This window comes from Apostichopus japonicus, chromosome 21 (genome assembly GCF_037975245.1).
Source record: "Apostichopus japonicus isolate 1M-3 chromosome 21, ASM3797524v1, whole genome shotgun sequence".
Classification (NCBI taxonomy): domain Eukaryota; kingdom Metazoa; phylum Echinodermata; class Holothuroidea; order Aspidochirotida; family Stichopodidae; genus Apostichopus; species Apostichopus japonicus.
Window position 1 is genome coordinate 10472064 of NC_092581.1, and position 21448 is coordinate 10493511.

The window sequence follows — 21448 nt, forward strand, 5'->3', positions numbered from 1 at the left end:
CATAAATTTGTATGAAATTTTTTGACACTCACTAAGCATGTCATGTATGTAAGCGTGACGAGAATGTTCTAGTCTTCTGTCTGTTTACTTTCTATAACCTTCAGCTTTGACCAATGACGTCATTATTTTTATCCAATCATCGTACCGTAGAATACCGTGTGCTCAGCTGATCAGAGATTAAAAATTCAGACGACGGCCGGTGTGACAGTACAGAGTGTCCCCCTGTACAAAGTGTCTCCGCGGACACTTTGTACCAGCATATTTAGTCCGGTCGGACATTATCTGCTGAAAATTGTGTCCCACCCTCACAGCAAATATAGTCCCACCGGACGAAATGTCCTGGTACAGAATGTCCGCAAATACTTCATAGCATCTTTTGTCCCGCATAAAATTTAAGCATTTCGACATTCAAAAGGCAATTGAGTTCATTATATCAATAATTAGAGCAGATGCATACATCAGAGTTAAATGTTACAGGAAATAAATGAGACGTTGTGCGTTGCTGCAAAACAAAAAATAGAAGGGGAAAAAAAGAAGAAGAAAAAGAAACAAGTCTTCCATCTGTAGAAGATGTTAATCATGTTTTTGTAGTGATTGCTGCTATTTCATCCTCCGTATATGTTGCATGTTCATAGTCATTTTTACAGAGGGAGGGGTAGTATAAACCTAACTCCCCCCCCTCCCAACGGAGGGCGGGTACGGGATAGGGAATGCAACAGCTACAAAAAAAAAAATGATAATTGCAGAGGTAAAATATTACGAACTTTAGGAGTCCAAACTTCATTGTTGCCGTATTTCCCTAACACACAGTGGGTAAGTTTTGGCAAGTATGGTAACTGTACTTCATGGGTCTACGAGAGTTGCCTAGGCAATATGAAATTTCATCCGTGCGTAAAGCTCATTATAGGACGGGAACCGAGGGTGTTTTCAAGTTACGTATAAGGGGGGGGGAGTTGGGATGGTAAGTTATCGAATTTGTGTCCTGGGGAGGGGTCTTCTTAAGTCTGTGACCTATCTGTGATGAGTTCCAAAATATTTTTGTTTGCTAATAACAACCATGAAGTAGCTGGACTAGATACTTCTCTGACCTTGAACATGTCAACACTGCCCCAACCCTCTCCGTATGGACTTGACACCTATTTATTGACTTTCATTACTACTTTATTGTTTACTTTTTTACCCTTCCTTATTTTTGTCACTCAATCGTCAAGGTTTTCTCCCTCTCAACAAGGTGGAGGGCCATTCCCAAACCCCATGCCCCCTAAGCCCCGTTGTGATGGCCATGCGTGAAGCAAATTTTCATTTGTATAGACAAATGGCATTCCAGGCAATTCCAGTGATAAAGGTTCGTTGTTTCTTATTATGAATGTTTCTTATTGGACAAAAGTGGTTCAAGTTAGAAAAGATATATTAGAACGATACCCTCTTCAAAAGAGCTGCAAACATACAGGAAACAAAACAAAGCCAAACAAGGGAAAGAATAAAGCAAATAGGACAGAGCAGGATGCAATATGCTAGATTTTTTGTCTCATCATGTTTCTCACACTTTAAATATGTCATTCTTGTAGAGAAAAGTTTGTTAAAAGAAAGTTAATATAGTAACAATCAAAACATGAAATTGGATGATAGTCATGCACAAACACAATATTCTGAATCTATATCAGACTGGGCAAAGAGTGAAAAATGATTATACATGGGATCTGGGAGGTAGGAGCCTGGGGGGGGGGGCACTGTCTGTACATGCTATTTTTAAATGGCATCCCATATCTTTTTATAGCACGTTTAACAATTAACAATCTCAATAAATAGTATTGATAACATACTAACACATCATACATCATATTTAAGTGATATGGCCGGTGTGTATCGGTTTATAGCATATCGAGTGGTGGTTGTGGAATGAGAAAATGTCCCTCTGATGTTGTGTGCCCACCCTCACTTCCTACCCCCTGCATGGGGAAATTTAACTGGAATGATGACTCTCCCTTTGTAGCTCTGATGCAACTAAAGATATTCCATGCTTTCTAGAGCATCCTTCAAGCAGGGAGGTATTGCTTGATTAGAATGATATACTACTGTCACTCTTCTTCAAACAATATGTACTTGAAACTCTCATAATCCACATGAAGAACATCCTCTTTAGAGTTTGGTAAAGACCTCAATAAAACCATGCAGAAGTTTCCCTATTAGAATTCCCCCCTTGAACTGCTTTCCACAAACAGTAGGATTACCTATATAATGCTTTAATGTGCAACTTGATACGGTCAAAAATTTAATCTTGATTGTTAATTACAAATAAAATAGCTGATTCTCATATATCCAATGGGTTTTTCGTTAAGACTTACACAGAAATCCATAACAGCAAAAGTTACAACAGGAAGAAGAATATGGTCGGTTATATGTTTTACTATGAGAACTTATCTTGAACACAACTTCCAGAACCAAGAAACACGCCTTCTTATTTGTTATTTAATGAAGTAATGAGGTGATAAAGAATTTCGAGCGTCACATCCCTTCGACTACGACTGGCAGTGAAAAGTCAATGGCCTGTCTTTGCTTAAACGTATAGCAGCCGACGCAATTTTCTCTCATGATATGTTAGAGTGAAAGACAAGATTATTGTCGGTAACAAGTTAACTGCTAAGAAAATCGTCTAGACATGTCTTCTGTTAACCTCATACATACTCCCTCCATTGGTGGTCAGGGATGAGATATCAGTACAACCAAATCTGTGCAAAATAAAAGTTGAAAGCAATATTATGAGTAGTGAATACCACACTGTAAGTCATATATAAAATAAATTATCATCTTGGAAAGTTATGTGTAAGCTCCACTACAAAGATAATTAACATTCACCATGTTGGTTAAGTGTAGACTGTATAGTGTACAACTGAACTATGCTTAGGCATTGAGTTAATTGGATGATCTTTTATTGTGACACATACATGTTTATGGGATTACTGGCTCCATTTTATTAATTGGAGATTGCATGTCATAATTTTGGCGCTATATTGTACAGTTCACTACCAAACCTGAAAAGTTTTAACCACATGAGCCAATACAACTTTGGGGCATATTAATTAAATTTAATATCAGAAATTTATCAAATTAGAGTAAGCTAGGATACAACAGAAATTTGATGCCTTTTGGAGCTCTATTGATGTATGTGTGCATGGTATGACTGTTTAATGCCGATCAAACATAAATTGTCCTGAATCAGGATCCATGGGGGGTTCAAAACACCCTCTGTATGACCCAAATGCAAAAACAAATAATGCTAGCTTACCATTATTATAGTAAAATGTACTATTATACATCATTTTGCATCAGGAGACCTAAACATTGCCTTATTTTGCCAAAGAAAAAGGGGTCCCTCTCCCAGGTTTCAGGAAATATCCCCCACCACACACACAAACACATTTAGCAATTTTCCACAACGGACCTAACAGAGAAATGGTACCAAAACTCAGTTGATACATTATCTCTCTTATCTTGTCGAAATTCCTGTCAAAACAGCCAAGTGGTAATAAGTTCACACTTTCTAAACAGAAAAGTTCCCTGTGGTTACAATATCAAACTGTCCAACACCTTTTTGAAAAACAACACACAATAGGTGGTGTCTAGCTGTGGAATGTGGTCTTAATTATTTACTCATCATTTGTTTGAACAAATAAACTGTGTCTGCTGCAGTGAAACATGTCCAGCCAAAATCACTTTTTGGGGATGTAAATCAAATGACGACAATTGTCAGGCTATATGCTACTTAAGAACCAGAGGTGGAAACTTTGCAAGTAAATATAGGAACAAAAACTACTTACATATAAACTTGTTAATGGGGACTTAACCTGCAAAGATTTACAGTACACTTTCTCTGTTCTCACCTACCTTTGTGATCTTTCTGTATGCTTAATACCTATTTGGAAATAATTTATACTCAAACACAGCATTCTGCCATGCACTACAAGTTATTTGCATGGTACAAATAACAGATATGATGCCATTCATATTGGAACTAACTACAGAAAATTATTCACTTTTTAAGACATGCTTACCTCATCATCACATCAGTAATGCAATAAGAAGTTGATGCTGCAGTCTTTTCAGGCACTGCCTTAGTCTCAGGCCACTTTGAATAGAAGTCAGACAGTGTTATGATGTACAGTCGCTTGGCAGCTGTCACTGGTAGAGGACCAATAAGATCTACACCAACCTGTTAAGAAAGAAGACAGCATTTAGGTGCTAATTTCAAAAACAATTACAAGTTGCATGCTTTGCCTTGACTGTTGTTCTATTCCATTGCTTCATTCTGTACAGAGATCTAGATAAAAACAGTGGGATATCTGATCGAAACAGGGTGTTGGTGGATTTATGCCAATTATTTTTACCTTGCAAACATGAAAATGTAACTTACACCATACTGTACCATATATTTATAATCTCTTCAACCACTAAACCAGAAAAATGATATGCCACTTTTTGCAACTTACAATTATATTCCTATATTGATGGTTGCTCTGCAGTTAGGCCAGAGTGTGGCTTAAAGGTATGCTGTATAGGCCTTAAATATGCCAAATTTTCACTATGGACAAAATTCTTGAAGTATGTTTATTTCCCTGGAGGAAATTTACCTCACTGGGACATTCAATATCTCGTGTCATCATTTAGAATTTCTGAGCACAATTTAAAGGGTTATTACCCCTTGGAAAGTACTTTTTGAAAACTTTTAGCAATTAAAGTGGCCAAAATTTAGGGCCAATACAGACTACCTTTAAACTTGTAAATGTTGAATTTGTCCAGAAAGAGTGACATTAACTATACTAAACCTTCACTGCATACTGCGGACATCTTGTGCAATTAAAACAGATTGAGAATTTACCTGTTTCCATAATCCAGTTACAGGAATGCTATGGAGACTTGTTCGTAGGTCTACAGGACAATGACGCTTAGACATCCTGTTGAACATAACTTGTTACATCAACGTTGATAGTATTCCAATAGAATCTAGACATAGTCTGTTGTCTGGTTTATCTATGCAAAGATGAACACCTTCAAAGAGATAAGAAAATTCATGATCAAGGAGATATCATGTTTTTTTGCCCCCCCCCCAAAAAAAAACAAACAAACAAACACACACAAATATATGGGCTGCAGGATTGGTAGTTCTAGCTGAAGTGCCTTAAAATTGAATTACAACTCTATATCGGTGTTTGAAATGGAATATTCGCATTATTGTACATATTGCATGGCCACTATTTGGGTCTGTAGATATTTAAGGAGTTTTCTTCTGCAGTGAGGTTTGGCATGTAGAGAATATGCCACACCTAAAAAAGTACTATCAGGCCTTCAATATCTGTTCTTACCAACCAAAATTAATGAACGTGAATTTGTTATGTACAGTATTAGTGCCACTTTCCTCTAGAAGTAGGCTAGGCTATATGCTATTGTCCAATAATAGCATTTTATAGTGTCCCATGCATGCAAACCAGACTAGCTCTGTAAGCGTTAGTGATCTGTTGTTATCTTTTATGATAGGCAGGGCGATAAAAGGTAGAAATTTATAATAATTTTCACAAAAATTTGTTAAGACAATTGGGTAAACAAAACGAAAAGAAATAGGCCCTAACAACTTTGTTCAACAACTTTGCTCAAGCATACAACTGATTATAATGTTGCATAAGCAATTGCTTGACTTTTGCGAATGAGTTTTTACAACTAACCAAACGTGGTAAAAGAATATCATGATTTGTGCACCAATCAGTCCTAGAGGCCTGGTTATAGTTTAACTGTGGAATGGCCGTTCGCCATTTAACAACCAATACCATATTGTGTATCCTATACTGTAAGTTACAGACATTACCTTATAGATGTCACTAGTCAGTATGAGCTGCCTCGATTTGGGCGAGTTGAGAAGCCCTAGATAGCAAAACTTTCCTTTATTTTCGGTATGCAAGAGTTCCATTTTCAGCCAGTCTGAAAGACTGACTTTGTCTCCGTAAGATCCTTCTCTGTTTTATTCTTGTAAACCCACTTGAATAGCTCTCATCTCTTAGAATATCTGCAATTTGTCTCACGTTTTCTGTTAGCTTTTCCATTTTTAGTTGTCGCTCGACTTTACTGCTAAATATACGGAAGCCGAAATACGACAGTTTGCTAATAATACGGATACTGCCAGAGTCCATTACTAATTAAATTTTTGCTACTCGAACGTACATGCTAATGCGGACGTAGTGTTCAGGGGGACACAATTTACAACCAAATATGCGACCAACAAATAATGTCCCCCCCCTCGTTTCATCATAGCATAAACTGTCCTGGGAGACAGTCTGTACCATCTGGCCTTGTACAAAAGGTCCGGGAGACTAAATGTACTGGTAAATTCAGTATATACTGTCCCAGTGGGACTGGGACAGTTTATACTGAATATGGAATATTTGCGACAGTTTGTACTGCTACACCGGCGATTACATATATACTGTATGCACGTACGTGGTACGTCGTACGTCGTACTCGCGGCCATTGCCTAACTGCAGATAGAACAGGGCTATCAACAAAATGAGAAGATTCTTAATCATTTAGCAAACTGTCAGAAGCAGTTTCAAAATGTCGTCAGTTACGTAAGTTCAATCACAACTGAAATTCTGATAAATAATAATTGACACAATTGACATAATGTTCAAGGAAGGTTTGAATATCCGCGATATGTTTGGCTGGAAAGTATGGGTAAAATTATAACGTTATGCCTTAGTAAGCAAAACTGTTGCTAACGCTAGGACGAAGCTAGGCTAGGAGTTTAGTCTACCTGGTGTAGCCCACCTGCGCTCGTAGATGTATAGGCCTAGTACTATAGTAGCAGTAATACACACTTATATGACAAATTTTATATAAATGTGTATTATTAGCTAGTATACTAGGCCTATATTCTTAGTATAATGTTAAGAGCGCCTGTGGTGTAGGCTAGCATACGTCAAGTTTCTAGACACTTCGTCGACCACCAACCCGTCTGCATTTCGTGCACTATGAACTGAAGATCTTCGGAGTGGGACTTACCTTCTGCTCTTGTACGCTAAAGTACATGGTACTCATATTTTACGATATTTTTGCTCAAGTTGGAAGAACCTGGTGTTTAACTTTAGGACAATAACTCAGTTTCAATGCATGAAATACCCATAATGTTGTTAGCTTAGGCCTAGGCCTCAGGTTCATAGTGGCGCTATGTTAGTATCCTACTTCCTACTCCTAGACCAAGTCTACACCAGCTGTAGCAATGTTGTAGGGTTCTGTATCCTAAGTGGAGTGGCTGCTGAGTGCTAATACCCTGGACAGAGAATGTTTTGAGTCTTATTTAGCAAAAATTCCACAAAGGTATGCATTTTCTGCTCCTGTATATGTGCATCAAGGGGTTTTGAGCCTACTCAGCCTATCATTAATTTTATGTTGTTTGTCTATTTGCAGAGAAAGTTGATGTGCCAAGTCCTCAGCATTCACAGCTATATACTTTGAATGGCTGTGGTATCAATGGACTCAACTGGTTAGATGAGGTAACAACAAATTCCAAACAACTCTGACAGCAGAAATAGATATCCTGATACTTCCATGGGAGATCTACTGTAGTAACTATAGGAACCAGTGCTTGCCACCCGTGGAGATTAAGGTAATTTGACGAGCAACAAATTTGAATGTTTTATCACAAATTATGCCCCCTACCTATCTCTTGTCCCCTATACCTGTCTTTAATACACTGTAACAACCTATGCATAAACCTTTAAATGGACTGGATATGTTATCGAGGTGAACTGTGTACCTAGATAGCATTTCAGTCAGCTTTCCTTTAGACTAAGTACATACTGTTATAGTTAGGCTGTGGTTTACAAATCCCAATGATCCAGTTTTGGCAAAGAACACCTTCAATTCTATTCTCTTATTCTGAGTAACTTAACAGTTGCACTGGAGTGACAGGCATTATCAGTTTAACATGTTCCAAACAGATCAGGAATACATTGGGGTATGTCCTGTAGGTCAGTTTGGGAGGAATCAGCTTAGCTAAACAAAAGTAGTTTTCATCACATTTCAGAGCCAGAGACGAAAAAGCCCTCCCCGCTGACCCTTCTCTGGATGATGTTTCTGCAGTATGGCAAGCCAGACCAAGTGGACTGTGATCCGGATACCAATAAAACCTGCAAGAATCATAAATGCACCAAACTTGGTCAAGCTTATCAAAATTGGTGACTAGAAATGTTGCTGCAGACGTAGACCTGGTTAATGCTTACACAGTATTGCTCATATGTGTATTTACACACTGCACAGTGCATACTGAAATCTCCGAAATCTCCGAAAAGACATCTTTATGGACAAAAAATGATAATTGCAGAGAATTCTGTTGTGGTTTATGTTGTAACGACTATGAAAAGTATCATTGTGGTATGGAAAAAAATTAATCTCTCAATTAAGGTGGCATACTCCTATTAGAGTCTATATCCATTCCCTTGATTGTTCTCCTTCAGGAAAAGTGCCAAAAAGCAGCGGGAGAACATCTTTTTTGACCTGTTATTAATCATAATTTATTTTTTGTGGCTTGCATGTTGAAGAGCATATATGGAAGTACATGTGGTGGGTACATTGGGTCAATTGAGGCAGTTTTAGACCCCTTTAGGCTTCACAGGAGCAGCGTAGGAAAATTGTTAACCACTGAGTGAAGAGGTTTGTTTACAAGTGACGAAAACTTCCGGGTCGAATAACAAAATATCTACATGGTCATGATACAGAAAATTGTAAGGGCCTTGAAAGGCCAACTTGTCAGCTATCCGGTGATAGGTAGCATTCAGCTAGTGTAAACTTCTATCTAGACTTAGAGACCACATTACTTTTGTGATTTAGTGTGTAAGTCAATGGGGCTTGTAATAGGCGTATGCTACCTTAAATATAAGGAACAATCTGTGATATACAGTGCGCATTATGCAATCAGTGAAATAACCACAGTACGTAAAGACATAGAGAAGTTGTGGCGGAATGGTTAGGGCACTGAACACGTGATTCCATGATCGTGGGTTCATGTACCAACCTGGTCCATAAGTAAGTATCTGTAATGAAGACACTTAATCTCAATTGCCTCTGTTTACCCAGGTGTATAGGGTACCCTGGGAGGTATAACATTTGCACCGCTTTATGGCTGCAATGATATGGGATGTCCCCTGGGGAACATGTAGATGTATCTCAGCATAGTGAGCATAATGTCTGATATGTGTTACCAAGGACCATAGATAGTGTTCCGTAAATACTGTGCTAATGTTGCAATATAAATGGCTAATTTACATAACATTTACAGAGTGCGGCTAGCACAAATGTTACATACTTAACCAAATGTCTTTAGGCCTTTGTTACCTTGTCACAACTGTATGTCAACAGTGAAAAAGGAAGGATATTTTTTTGTGTAATGCAAAGAGATAGTTCACTTGAGTATTCATCATTGATTTATAGAAAAACTATGGTGAGTCATAAACCAAACTTATGACAAATAATTTCTCAGCAGAAATTGTAACATATACATACACATAATACTGCACACCGGTTATATTAAATAATGTACACCGGTCATACTACTAGTATGCTATATATATTGCATGCCTAAGCCCCACATAAGTGTAGTGTATAAGATCATTGTTTGTGTACTTGCGCACACCTTGGGGATCAAGCAAAGTTCAGATTATCAGCAAATGATCTTCGATATATCGGGCAAGTCTTTAACATGGACTTCAGTGTACTTGGCAAAAATTACAATCATTACATTAAATGAGGTTAGTGTGATTGAATGTGGGGACCTCATTTAAAATGTACCCCAAAAATTGACCTAAAAGGTAAGTTTCTACCATTCAAGACATAGCTTATAGTTTGCATTAATATTGTACCATCACATCCATGGTCAGAAACTCATAATAATATCTCTCCCAACTTCCTAATTCGAGATGATGATTATAAGGATATTTTCGGGCCCTTTTTAACAGTTAAGGTCATAAAGAGCTACTCAAGGCCTTTTTATACCATTTGATTTGACATGGGGTATTATTTTTATAAATAAATTTATAAATATGATATATTATTTTGTGTATATTAAATATATGTTATGTATATTTATATTTAAATATTAAATAAGATAATTTATTTAGCTAAACTTCTATTTTTGTATTTGAGCTGTGTACTTGCAATTTTTCCCATTTTCTGTCTTTCCACATCTCTTCCATGCTGCTATTTTGATGAAACTGATGGAGCCCATAATGATGCATGGTCAGTGGACAATGAGGGTCTTTAAGAAATTGTATAGGTATAGGTCATCAGGGGTTCTAATTGTTTGAAAACTGTTGAACACTTCCAACTTAATGGCTTAGGAGCATTTCAAAGTAATACCATAAGTATTCTCAAGATGTTTTATCAGAAAAGATTTTGACAATTTTGTAAAAATAAGTTTTCCCAATTTTCCCATAAACATTTATTTTAGTTTTAACTGTTCTTTAACCTTTAGTGTTTGTTATTGTTCTTTATGAAATGACTGTTAAATGAAATGCTTATTTGTCACATTTTGCATTAATACTGAATGTTAATAAAAATTACCATGAAACTTACAATGTGTGTCACTATCTCATTTCTTAACTAAAAAGTACTTAATCTTAAACTGGTCTTGTGACTTAAATAAGTAGTCACAGTTGCAATGACTAATATTTTTGGTCACTGGACTAAGCTTTGGTCGATAGAGGCATCGTAGAAGGACTAATTTTAATTAGTCAGAAAACTCGATTTAATTAGTCACAAAACTAAGGTTATATAGTCAAATGACTAGAAGAAACTGGTCGATAGAGACATCGTTGTGACTATTTTTTTTTAGTCATATTGACTATCTATTGTTTACAGTGTTATAGTATACCAATACCCACCAGTTTATTAAATATGAATTTAAAAGGTTTGCGAACCAATCAGAAGCTTTGCACTAAATTTTAAACACAAGGTCGCTATTAATTAGAAGTAGCCAAAGAGTAATAACCAAATTGATTAATTCAGTCAGTCTGCTATTGGGAAATTCTGCAGAATGGAGCCGGGGTTGATGTGCAGTTCACATTTTTATACTAAATAATACCTTGTGCTCTGTGTGTGTGGCGGGTTGTGGTGCAGGAGAAGCTATGGATATCGAATTCGAATGTTGCCTTTCATATAAATCTCGCAAACTTAAACGTTGGAGGCTTCAATCAAATGGTTTACTTCCTTACCCCCCCCCCTCTCCCGATCCACACCACCCTCCAAAAATCTAATCTAATTTAGAAATGTTCAAACGAATACTATTTGTTATGGTTTTATGGTTAATTTGTTTTCCTCTTGATTCTGACAGGCATCTACGAACTCTGTGACTTGAGTGCGTAAAGTCTTTTTAATAATTTTATTATTAGTAAAGCCATTAAAGTTGATCATTTGAAAGTAGACGGTTTGATGATTCGAAAACAAAATAATATAAATAACGTTGCGAAATATTTTATTAAATTTCACGTCCTGCATATAAATATTATCTTCCTCAATAATATATTTAGAAAGTGAATTTCCTTCCTGGATAAAATGCTAACACATCTTCAAAGGTGGTGTAAAATAAATATATTGAATCCTTGACAAATGTAATATTTGTATAGATATTCTGAACGAGCGATAAACCAAATATTGATAAGTATTTAAATAAGTGTCCTTAAAAGAATTGTATGGTAGCCCTTAGAAGTTACCTTAAAATACGATAAATTATAGATCAAACATGTTTTCAAAATATGAGAAAGCTAATGTTGCGTTTGACAGAGAAACGATTTTTTAATCGTGTAGGATGGATATTTCAAGTATACTTTGAACAGTACAGAACGTGACGTCATATTCGCAAATGCAGATTGCGACATAACCCACACTGTATACAGTTCCCATAGTGATCACAACATAAACTGCGTTTGAATACAGATTAATTTCTTCCTTAATTTTCGGTGAAATTTCTTATAAATTATATATGTTTTAAAAAATCGTTAAGCCGTCAAATATGTAGTACATCTGGGATTTCGTGATTTTTGTGTAAAACCGGATAAGTTTGAACAGCAGACTCTACGTTGTTTATACATCGGGCTGTCCAGCTCCAACGCAAAGAATGTTCGCATGTAGGCTACTCTAACGTTTACAATTGGACAGTTCTGCGAAGCCTAAGCTTCTCGGTACTACATTCTGCTCTGCTATCGATTCCGCCAAGGCCAAGGGCGGCGGAAGCACTTTTAATCTGGGGGGGCACCGACATCAAAGGGCACTTTGCAGAAATTCGATTGGACTGATACAGCCTTATATTTAGTACCCTTTATAACTCTTATTGTATTATCTTATTTGCGTTTACTCATCACTCCATCAACGCCCCCCCCCCCCTTCAAGGAAAATATGCATACTAGCACTGCACTATCCAATGTGCAAATTGGGAAACGAGGAACAAGTTTTCTTTTGAGACAAAATGAGGTGAAATCATGCTAGTTGCTAGTGTAGGAATCTTCCGAATTAGAGATTATTTCTTGTTAATATCTTAACCATTTTTTTCCATTCGAAATAGCTGTGAGTTTGACCCACAGAAATTCATTAAAAGTCAGGGGCGTAGCCAGGATTTGCAAAGTTGTATGCACGACTATCTGAGCGGAGCGCCACCATCGGTTGGCGCGGAGCGTACAAGAAAATTTTTGGTTTTACAAACCCCTCAGATGGCCGGAAACGGCCCTTCCCGAGTGTTCATTCTAGTTCCCTGGCCTCTAATTGCCAACTTGAGACACCTCAATTTTTATGTAGAAAAAGGGCACATTTTTAACCTGAGGAAAAGTGGGGGGGCACGTGCCCCCTGTGCCCCCCCGGTTCCGCCGCCCTTGGCCAAGGCTCATATGTCGGTGACTTTAATACTTTTTAAGTTTCCTTTACTGTAAAGTTGATCCATGAATTTTATTTCAGCGATTTTGAAGGACAGTTTATGAACTGTGGTTTTAGTTTGAGAGTGTATTATGTGCAACGCTACGTACGTAAACCAACTGGACATGGTAGGCTCTTTATGTTCGCGATGTGTACGAAATATATGCTAGGCAATCACTTGTGCGTGTACACGAGAAATGTATTTGCTGAGGAAATGGGAGTGCTAACTTCAAGTCGCTCGTTTTGCCTATTTGCCTGCACTACGTCATTAACCAAATTGATGCGTGCGAACAAACGGTGCTTCTGGTGAAAAAAACTGGTGAATTTGAAAAACAAATTTCTAAAAGAAGAAAATTTCGAATGGGGACAATTTCCACATGGTTAGAAATAGAAAAATAAGAACATGAGGACAATGTATAAAAATCTTCCACCAGACAATACCCTTAAGTTAAATTGGTATATCGTAATATTGCTTTTTTTTATCTCTTTCGGTGATTCTCGCAGATCCCCGTTTGTGTAAAGGTAAATGATGACGAAGATGACGATGATGATGAGGATGATGATGAGTATGATGATAAGGATGGTGATGATGTGGATGATGATGATGGTGGTGATGATGATGATGTTTAGGATGATGATGATGATGATGATGATGATGATGATGATGATGAGTATGATGATAAGGATGATGATGATGTCGATTATGATGATGACGATGACGATGACGATGATGGTGATGATGTAACACCTCTGTAATTTGGTCCTTACAGAGTTGAGTGAACATTGCCGAACATGCTCAGGTAATCATAATTTTTCTTAAAATTGAATATTAAACACCTCATCACACGAATTGAGTCGCAAATACCCTTCTTGAACAATTGTAAAATTCACGTGCACCCTACATTCATGAACCCTGCACTGAACAAAACAACATTTGTCAATGTAACCCTTGAACTTAACATAGCCGTCATTGCCTTTTTTATTTCATTTTTTATTATACTTAAGTTGTGAAGTCCCTACCACGGGGCACCCTCTTACTCTGGTACCATGTTAACCACATATTTTTCTTAAAGTGAATTAAATGTTTCCACTCTGAATTTTAGAGTAATGTTGCTTACTAGCTCTAACAATAACAATAAAACTGTAACGATTTTGTTCTTTTTCATTGCGGCCTTCGTTACACGCCCAGGTTGTGGTATGTTACTCATGATTATGTCTTTTCTTTTTTCTATCCAATGGTGCTTTCATCAATTCCTACGATTGTACGACGACACTACATCTACAAGTGCACTTAAAAAGTTACATGGATTGTAATGGAAATTGTCTTTGTGACATTACCAAACTACATTTTATTAAATCAAAAACCTTACCACCTCCTACTCATAACAAAGAATGAGTTCAAAATGTCAATTTAATTTTTTTCATTTCCTCTATGAACTTAGCGTTATTGTCGCTTTTAGAAATTTCAAATAATAACAAACGAGAGGGGAATCCATGGAGTTGCAGATATCACCCTTCCAAGACGGATGTGATTGTTGGGTTTCTTCTGAATGCATCTGGTTGCTATCATCAGGCAAAATTGACCATTCACCTCAACTGACCTTTGTTCTCGAACCTAAACACTTAAATTTGTTACATTTGGGCTAAAAACCAATTTTTAGGTGTCTTGACCTTGACCTCTGGGACAGTGACCTATGACGTCATCAATCACAAAAGCACGATTTTACATGGTCAGATACCTACCCACCAAGTTTGTACCTGATTTGATTTACGGTCTAGGAGGAGTTCGCAACACTTGTTTACTCACTCACACAAACGCGCGCACTAACCACCCACACACACTTCCACGCATTAATGTTGTGGGCTTAAGTACAATATCTTTCTCCCTATACATTACACGTAGGGAGATGAAATAATAAGCAAATATTTTATTTCGTCTTGCGGCATATCTTATTCATACCACATTCCATATAATTTAACATTTTGACAATGTCACTGTTGAGATTCCAAGCAATGATGCTAATAATGTCGATCGAACTTTTCATTCAAAGGATCCTTTATGTTGAAGAATTTCTGGATCTTTCACGCGGCTTGATGGTATTTCACTTTGCTGGCTCTGTTTTTGATGTCACGTCTCAGCTGCGCAAAACACTGAAATACAATTCTATGATCCTATTTATTTTCAAAAGTTCATTATGTTGAGCAAGAAACAGAAAATGGTCTAAACGGCGTAATAACACAATGGAATATTTGGAAAGTAAATTGGAATGATTATTTTTTTTTGCCATTCTTATATTTTCTTTGCTCCAATTAGATTTCAGTCAACTCTGCAAAATATGTGCGTATTTTTAGTTAATAAAACAAGATAATATTAAATTGCGTGGGAATTCGAATATTTAATGTTGGATACTTAATGATATAATGCATTGAACTGTGTTTGGAAAGTTTACATAATGCTTTAAGGCACCCAGAAATGTCTTTTATCTTTGTATTGAATACGTTTCATATTAATTGTTTTAAATTATATTTCCGTCACTGGTCTTATAACAATACACTGTGACGTCATAATGAAAGTTATAACGATGTCACTCTTCTTTTCGGCTTATCTACAGTTCCGGAATCTTGCAGTAAGTTAACAAAGGTCATATGTTGACTTTTATTTGACGTCATTTTGCCGCTAACTTAAGATTGTGTTCATAGCATCGCACAGGAATGTGAAGCATTTGGTTCATGGCTTTGTACAGGATTGTGTTAATGGCATTGCGCAGGATTATCTTCATAGCATTGCACAGGACTGCGCATGATGGTGAAGCACTGTTCTCATGGCATTGTCCAGGATTGTGTTATGACATCGTGTAGGGATGTGCAGTGCTGTGCAAGGTTGTGCAGGGTTGTGCAGGCTTGTGCATAATTGTGTTAATGGTAATGAAAATACCTTAAAACACGGACAAAAGCAAAGTTAATGTAGATTTTCTCACCATATATTCAAAGACCAATTATGTATAAACCTCAACGTTAAGGTTCGGTTGTTAATGCTTTGTAATGACGGAATGGCTATGTCACGAACGACTGTATTCATTGTACGTGTATTCAGTATATGCTGGTCTGGGTGAAAAGTAGGTCACTCGTCGTGACTGATAACCGTGTTTAATTTTTCTGGAAACGACGAGAAATAATTGCGCTATTCGGTATTAGCGATTACAAATTTCCAGAACAAACGAGAGGTAATTTTTAGCAGGTGACCGGATATCGTCGACCAATGAACGTTGAACGATCAGTCGTATCTTCGAGACATGGATGATTCTCGATGCTATTCCGTCAGTATTCCTGGAAAAGAACTTTCGGGAGATTAAACCCCGGCTATAAAAGAAGAGATATTTTCGGTGATTTTGGGTTTTTATCGATCTAATTATCCAGTCGAGTTCGAATTAGCATGTTTTCTCAATAAACCTAGGAGTTTTCCGATCTATTGTGAGAAGAAATTCATCTGAGATAAAAGATTAATTATCGAGGGGACGGACGGAGGAACCGGTGGACTGTTTGTTTATTAGATTGGTGCGTCGTTTAACCGGGACAGGCGTGACTTCGGAAGAGTTTTTCGGAGTTCACCAGGATGAAGCCATCCTTGGGATACAAACGTTGAGTCGAATTGGACCAGCGGGGAACGGTTTTGCTCCTGACCAAGTCACGGGATACCAGCCTACGAGGGATACTCCCGACATCGTTAGTGGTGACGCAAGGAGGTCAGCACAGCTACGAAAGGAACCGAGAGCCGGCACGCGCCGCGTTAGATAAGTTAAGTAATCTTTTAAAAATTTAACGGCCGTATAATATTGTAAAATCTGTCTGTAATATTCCAAAATTCTAGTACCAATAATTCCTGTACAAATCAGTAGAGATCGTATCATTGTAAATATATCGTTTTTGTTAACTTCAGAAACCTCTCAGTTGTCTTTTGGTCCTTTGAGTACTTCCCTGAAATCTATCTAGAATTGTATTTTATTGGCTTTGAAGGCCAAGGAAATCCCGGGGTCGCAACAGAGGGGCGCTAGAGGGTGCCATTTTGTAGTATCCCACGGAAGTTGTGACAATTAATGGGGGCCTATCCGGGAATTGTTTAAAAGATAGAAACAAAACCGGGGAAGTGTTTAAAAGATAGAAACAAAACGGGAAAAGTGTAAAACACAAGTTAGGAGTATATCCCGAAGTGACTTACAAAACTGAGAAGTTTCTGAAACCATATATATTTGATATATTGTTATTGGTACATGTGTTTGCCTGACTGAATGATGGATATTAGAGAATTGACTGAGTTGGGGGCTAAAATGGGTCTTACGGGTGGCGAACTCTTAAACTTCGTCAAAGAGCAGCAGCAGATCGCTCGTGACGAAAGGCAACAAGAAAGGGCTGAGGCAGAAAAGCAAAGGGCTGAGGCGGAAAAGCAAAGGGCTGAGGCGGAGAGACAAAGGGCTGAGGCGGAAAAACAAAGAATGTTTGAATTGGCTAAGCTTGAAAAGCAAGCTGAGTTGCAACAAAATAGCAATGGCGATGCCGATTTGAATTCCTCCCGTAGCTCCACTTCAAGCCACGAGCCAAATAGAATCCCAACGCCCAAAATGCCTCACTTTGATGAGAAGGAAAACCTCGACGCCTACTTGCTGCGCTTCGAGCGATTCGCAACAGTGCAAGAGTGGCCAGAGGAACAATGGGCACTAAATTTGAGTCTGTGTCTAAAGGGAGAAAGTCTCCGTGTTTACTCTAGGCTGCCACCCGATGACTCACAAGATTATCGAAAGCTAAAGAAAGCCCTGTTGAAACGATATCAATTTACAGAGGAAGGCTTCCGTCAGAAATTCAGACGAGAAAGGCCCAAAAAGGGAGAAACATCAATTCAATACATGGCAAGGTTGGACAATTATATGGCCAGATGGTTGGAAATGGGCGGAATTCACAAAACGGTCGAGGAATTTTCAGATCTCATGTTGCGGGAGCAGTTCCTAAATGTATGCAGCTAGGAATTGGCATTATTCCTGAGAGAACATGATTGCAAGACTTCTAAAGCGCTGTCAGAGTTGGCTGACAAATACTTAGAAGCGCATCACAGGGATCTTGAAAAATGTGTGAAATCCTTCCAACCAAATCAGGGAAATGGGAAAAAACCTAACGGTAACCCCAACAGTCAGGAGTACAAACCCAAAATTGTGGACGCTGGTGAAAAAAGAAACACGCGTTCAGCCATAAAATGCTTTGTTTGCGGGAAATTGGGGCATAAGGCAAACGATTGCAGGCAGAGGTTTAAAGCGCAATCGGCGGTTGCGACTGAAAATGCCAAACCCGACAAACTAGGATCGAGCGATGGGTCGCAAAAAGATCATCGTAGCGGACAAACCGCGAATCTGTGTTTGATGAAACAAATCAAGGAGAGTGACAGCTATTCAATTAATTTAGCGTGTGGTCACGAGATCCCAATAGTCAGTGCGTCGTGTGAGGAGCCTACCGACATTACTGAGAAAATTTTGTCAGATGTTAAGGAGCGCATGCCGGTGGTTGAGGGCTACGTTAAATGGAGGAAGGTGTCAGTGTTACGCGATAGCGGGTGTTCTGGTGTCATCGTTAGGAGAGATTTCATCTCCAACGATCTTGGCCGGTGTAGATCAACTGTGTGTACTGATTGACGGTACAGTGAGGAAGATTCCAGAAGCTATCGTGGCGGTGGACACGCCCTTTTTCACAGGATCCCTCAAAGCTCTCTGTATGAAGAGGCCAGTGTATGACTTAATAATTGGGAATGTTCCTGGTGTTCGAGGTCCTGAGAATCCCGACCCAGCTTGGAGTGTAAAAGAAGTTCCAAGTGAGCAGTGTGAACCTCACAATGTAGAAGAAACAGCTAGTGTTGAACTAGGAACCAGTAATGAGTCACGTGATGAACCGAAAGTCGCTGCGGATCAAATGATTCCAAGTGATGACGTAGGCGATGACTCAGATATTGGAGGTGCCGTAGAGACACGTGCACAAAAGCAAAAACGAAATGAAAATCTGAAACCCCTGAAAACGGCTAATGTTCCTATGGATGACGTAACACCTGAGCAATTGAGACAAGCTCAGAAGGAGGATTCAACCCTCAAAATTTGCTTCAAGCATATTGGGAATCCCAGACCACTGAAAGGTAAAGAGAGGATCTCCGAATTCATTTTAAGGAATGATATTCTATATCGCAAAGTTTCGGGGAATGACAAGCCTAGTGACCAATTGGTTGTACCCGAAAAGTTCAGAAATCAAGTGATGAAACTGGCTCATGACAGTATTATGGCGGGTCACCTAGGAATAGCCAAGACAACTGACAAAGTTCAGTCTCAGTTCTACTGGCCAGGTGTAGGATCCGACGTAATGCGTTATTGCAAGTCATGCGATATTTGCCAGAGAACATGTGATAAGGGTAGGGTCACCAAGGTCCCATTGGGTCACATGCCCTTGATTGACACACCATTCAAGAGGGTGGCGGTAGACATTGTCGGACCGATCAGTCGTACTTCCAAGCATGGGAATCGGTATATCCTAACACTTGTCGATTATGCAACGAGGTTCCCTGAGGCAGTTCCATTGCGTAACATAGATACTGAGAGAGTGGCAGAAGCTTTGGTGGACATATTTTCAAGAGTGGGAGTCCCATCTGAGATCCTGACTGACAGGAGGTCACAGTTTACCTCAGATGTGATGAAGGGGGTGAGTCGATTACTGTCACTGCGACAACTCACGACTACCCCCTACCACCCGATCTTCAACGGACTAGTTGAGAAATTCAATGGTACCTTGAAGAGGATGCTAAAGCGCATGTGTGAGGAGAGACCGTCAGACTGGGACCGCTATATAGGACCACTGCTATTTGCGTATAGGGAGGCTCCGCAAGCCAACACGGGGTTCGCACCGTTCGAGTTGCTCTATGGTAGGACAGTGAGAGGTCCTATGGCCATTTTGAAGGAGATGTGGACATCTGAAGTGGACAACCCTGAAACTAGGTCAACATATCAGTATGTCCTAGATTTGAGGGAACGGCTAGAGGAGACTTGCGCTCTGGCTAGATCAGAGTTACAGGAATCGCCGGAGAGGTACAAGAAGTACTATAACCGGAAGGCTAAAAGTCGCAAGTTCAATTCAGGTGATTTGGTGTTGATACTCTTGCCTACTGATCAAAACAAGCTGTTGATGCATTGGAAGGGGCTATTCACCGTATTGAGTGAAATTGGCGAAGCGAGCTATTCAATCGATGTCAATGGGAAGTCGAAAAGTTTTCATGCAAACCTGCTGAAAGAGTACATAAGTAGGGACAAGTCAAATGTAGTTGGGACTACAGTTATTTCAATGTCTGAGGATGAGGAGCAGGAAAGTTGTTTCGAACTGCCTGCACTGCAGACTAATCAGAGTGAATCGGCATCGGATGTTGTCATAAATGACGAACTAGGTGTAGGCCAATCACACGAGGTTAAACAAGTGTTATCCAAGTTCACTGATGTCCTGACTGATGTACCTGACAAAACTGATGTTCTTAAATGTGGCATCAAGTTAACTACTGATAAGCCAATTAAAGTAAAGCCTTATCCAGTACCACTCTCGATGCGAGATTCGTTACAAGAGGAAGTTAGGAAAATGATTGACATGGGAGTGATTGAATCTTCAAACTCACCTGATAGTTCACCTGTGGTGTTGGTACCTAAACCTGATGGTACGAAGAGATTCTGCGTGGATTATAGGAAGCTCAATAAAGTAACCACGTATGAAGCTGAACCTATGCAAACCATGACAGAGATATTCTCGGAATTGTCAAATGACAAGTACTTCAGTCGAATCGATCTAACGAAGGGATATTGGCAGGTTGAAATGACACAGTCAGCAAAAGAGAAGACTGCCTTTGTGACACCAGATGGGTTATGGCAATTTAAAACAATGCCCTTTGGATTGGTTGGGGCACCGGCAGTTTTCACTAGGTTGATGAGAACCATTTTGAGGGATGTGCCAAATGTTGTCAATTATCTGGATGATATTTTGATTCATACCGAGACATGGCATGAGCATATAGAGTGTTTGGAGTTGTTGTTTCAGACGTTGAGAGAAAGCGGACTGACAGCTCGTCCGAGTAAGTGTGAAATAGGGTTCACTAAATTGGAGTTCTTGGGCCACACAGTTGGAAACGGGAAGTTGGGCCCGAAGTAGAGTACCCTTGATAAAATCAAAAACGCTCCAAAACCCGAGACGAAAACCCAAGTCAGGTCGTTTCTTGGTCTCACGGGGTATTACAGAGACTACATAGTTGCCCCACTGTCGGACCTGACGAGGAAGGGTTCACCCAATAGAGTGATTTGGGGAAGCGCCCAGGACAAGGCGTTCAATGATCTGAAGCAAGCGCTCATTAGTCCACCCCTTCTCAGGCTTCCTGATGTAAATAAGCAATTTGTTCTGAGGACCGATGCTTTGGTCCAGAGGAATTGGAGCAGTCCTACTACAGGAACAT

The 21448-nt window shown here is 39.0% G+C and overlaps 1 protein-coding gene and 2 long non-coding RNA genes across 3 annotated transcripts; 2 read left to right on the plus strand and 1 right to left on the minus strand.

Annotated features, from left to right (window-relative positions):
• Window positions 1–1515: 1515 nt before the first annotated feature.
• Window positions 1516–6267, minus strand: LOC139963198 (uncharacterized). Its single transcript, XR_011791519.1, has 4 exons — window positions 5858–6267; window positions 4877–5046; window positions 4053–4210; window positions 1516–2729 (listed from the first exon to the last, which is right to left on the minus strand). It is a non-coding gene; the product is annotated as an uncharacterized lncRNA (long non-coding RNA).
• A 193-nt stretch (window positions 6268–6460) lies between these two features.
• LOC139963200 (uncharacterized) lies at window positions 6461–8319 on the plus strand. The gene is made up of 3 exons (XR_011791522.1): window positions 6461–6614; window positions 7453–7651; window positions 8072–8319. It is a non-coding gene; the product is annotated as an uncharacterized lncRNA (long non-coding RNA).
• Window positions 8320–18465: 10146 nt separating this feature from the next.
• On the plus strand, window positions 18466–21150 carry LOC139963160 (uncharacterized). Its single transcript, XM_071963705.1, has one exon. It carries the CDS (start codon window positions 18466–18468, stop codon window positions 21148–21150), a length of 2685 nt encoding a protein of 894 aa, XP_071819806.1.
• The last annotated feature ends 298 nt before the right edge of the window (window positions 21151–21448 follow it).

What these genes read in the sequence shown, in the direction of transcription:
- LOC139963160 (XM_071963705.1), top strand. Translation starts at nt 18,466, where the DNA reads ATGTTAAGGAGCGCATGCCGGTGGTTGAGGGCTACGTTAAATGGAGGA.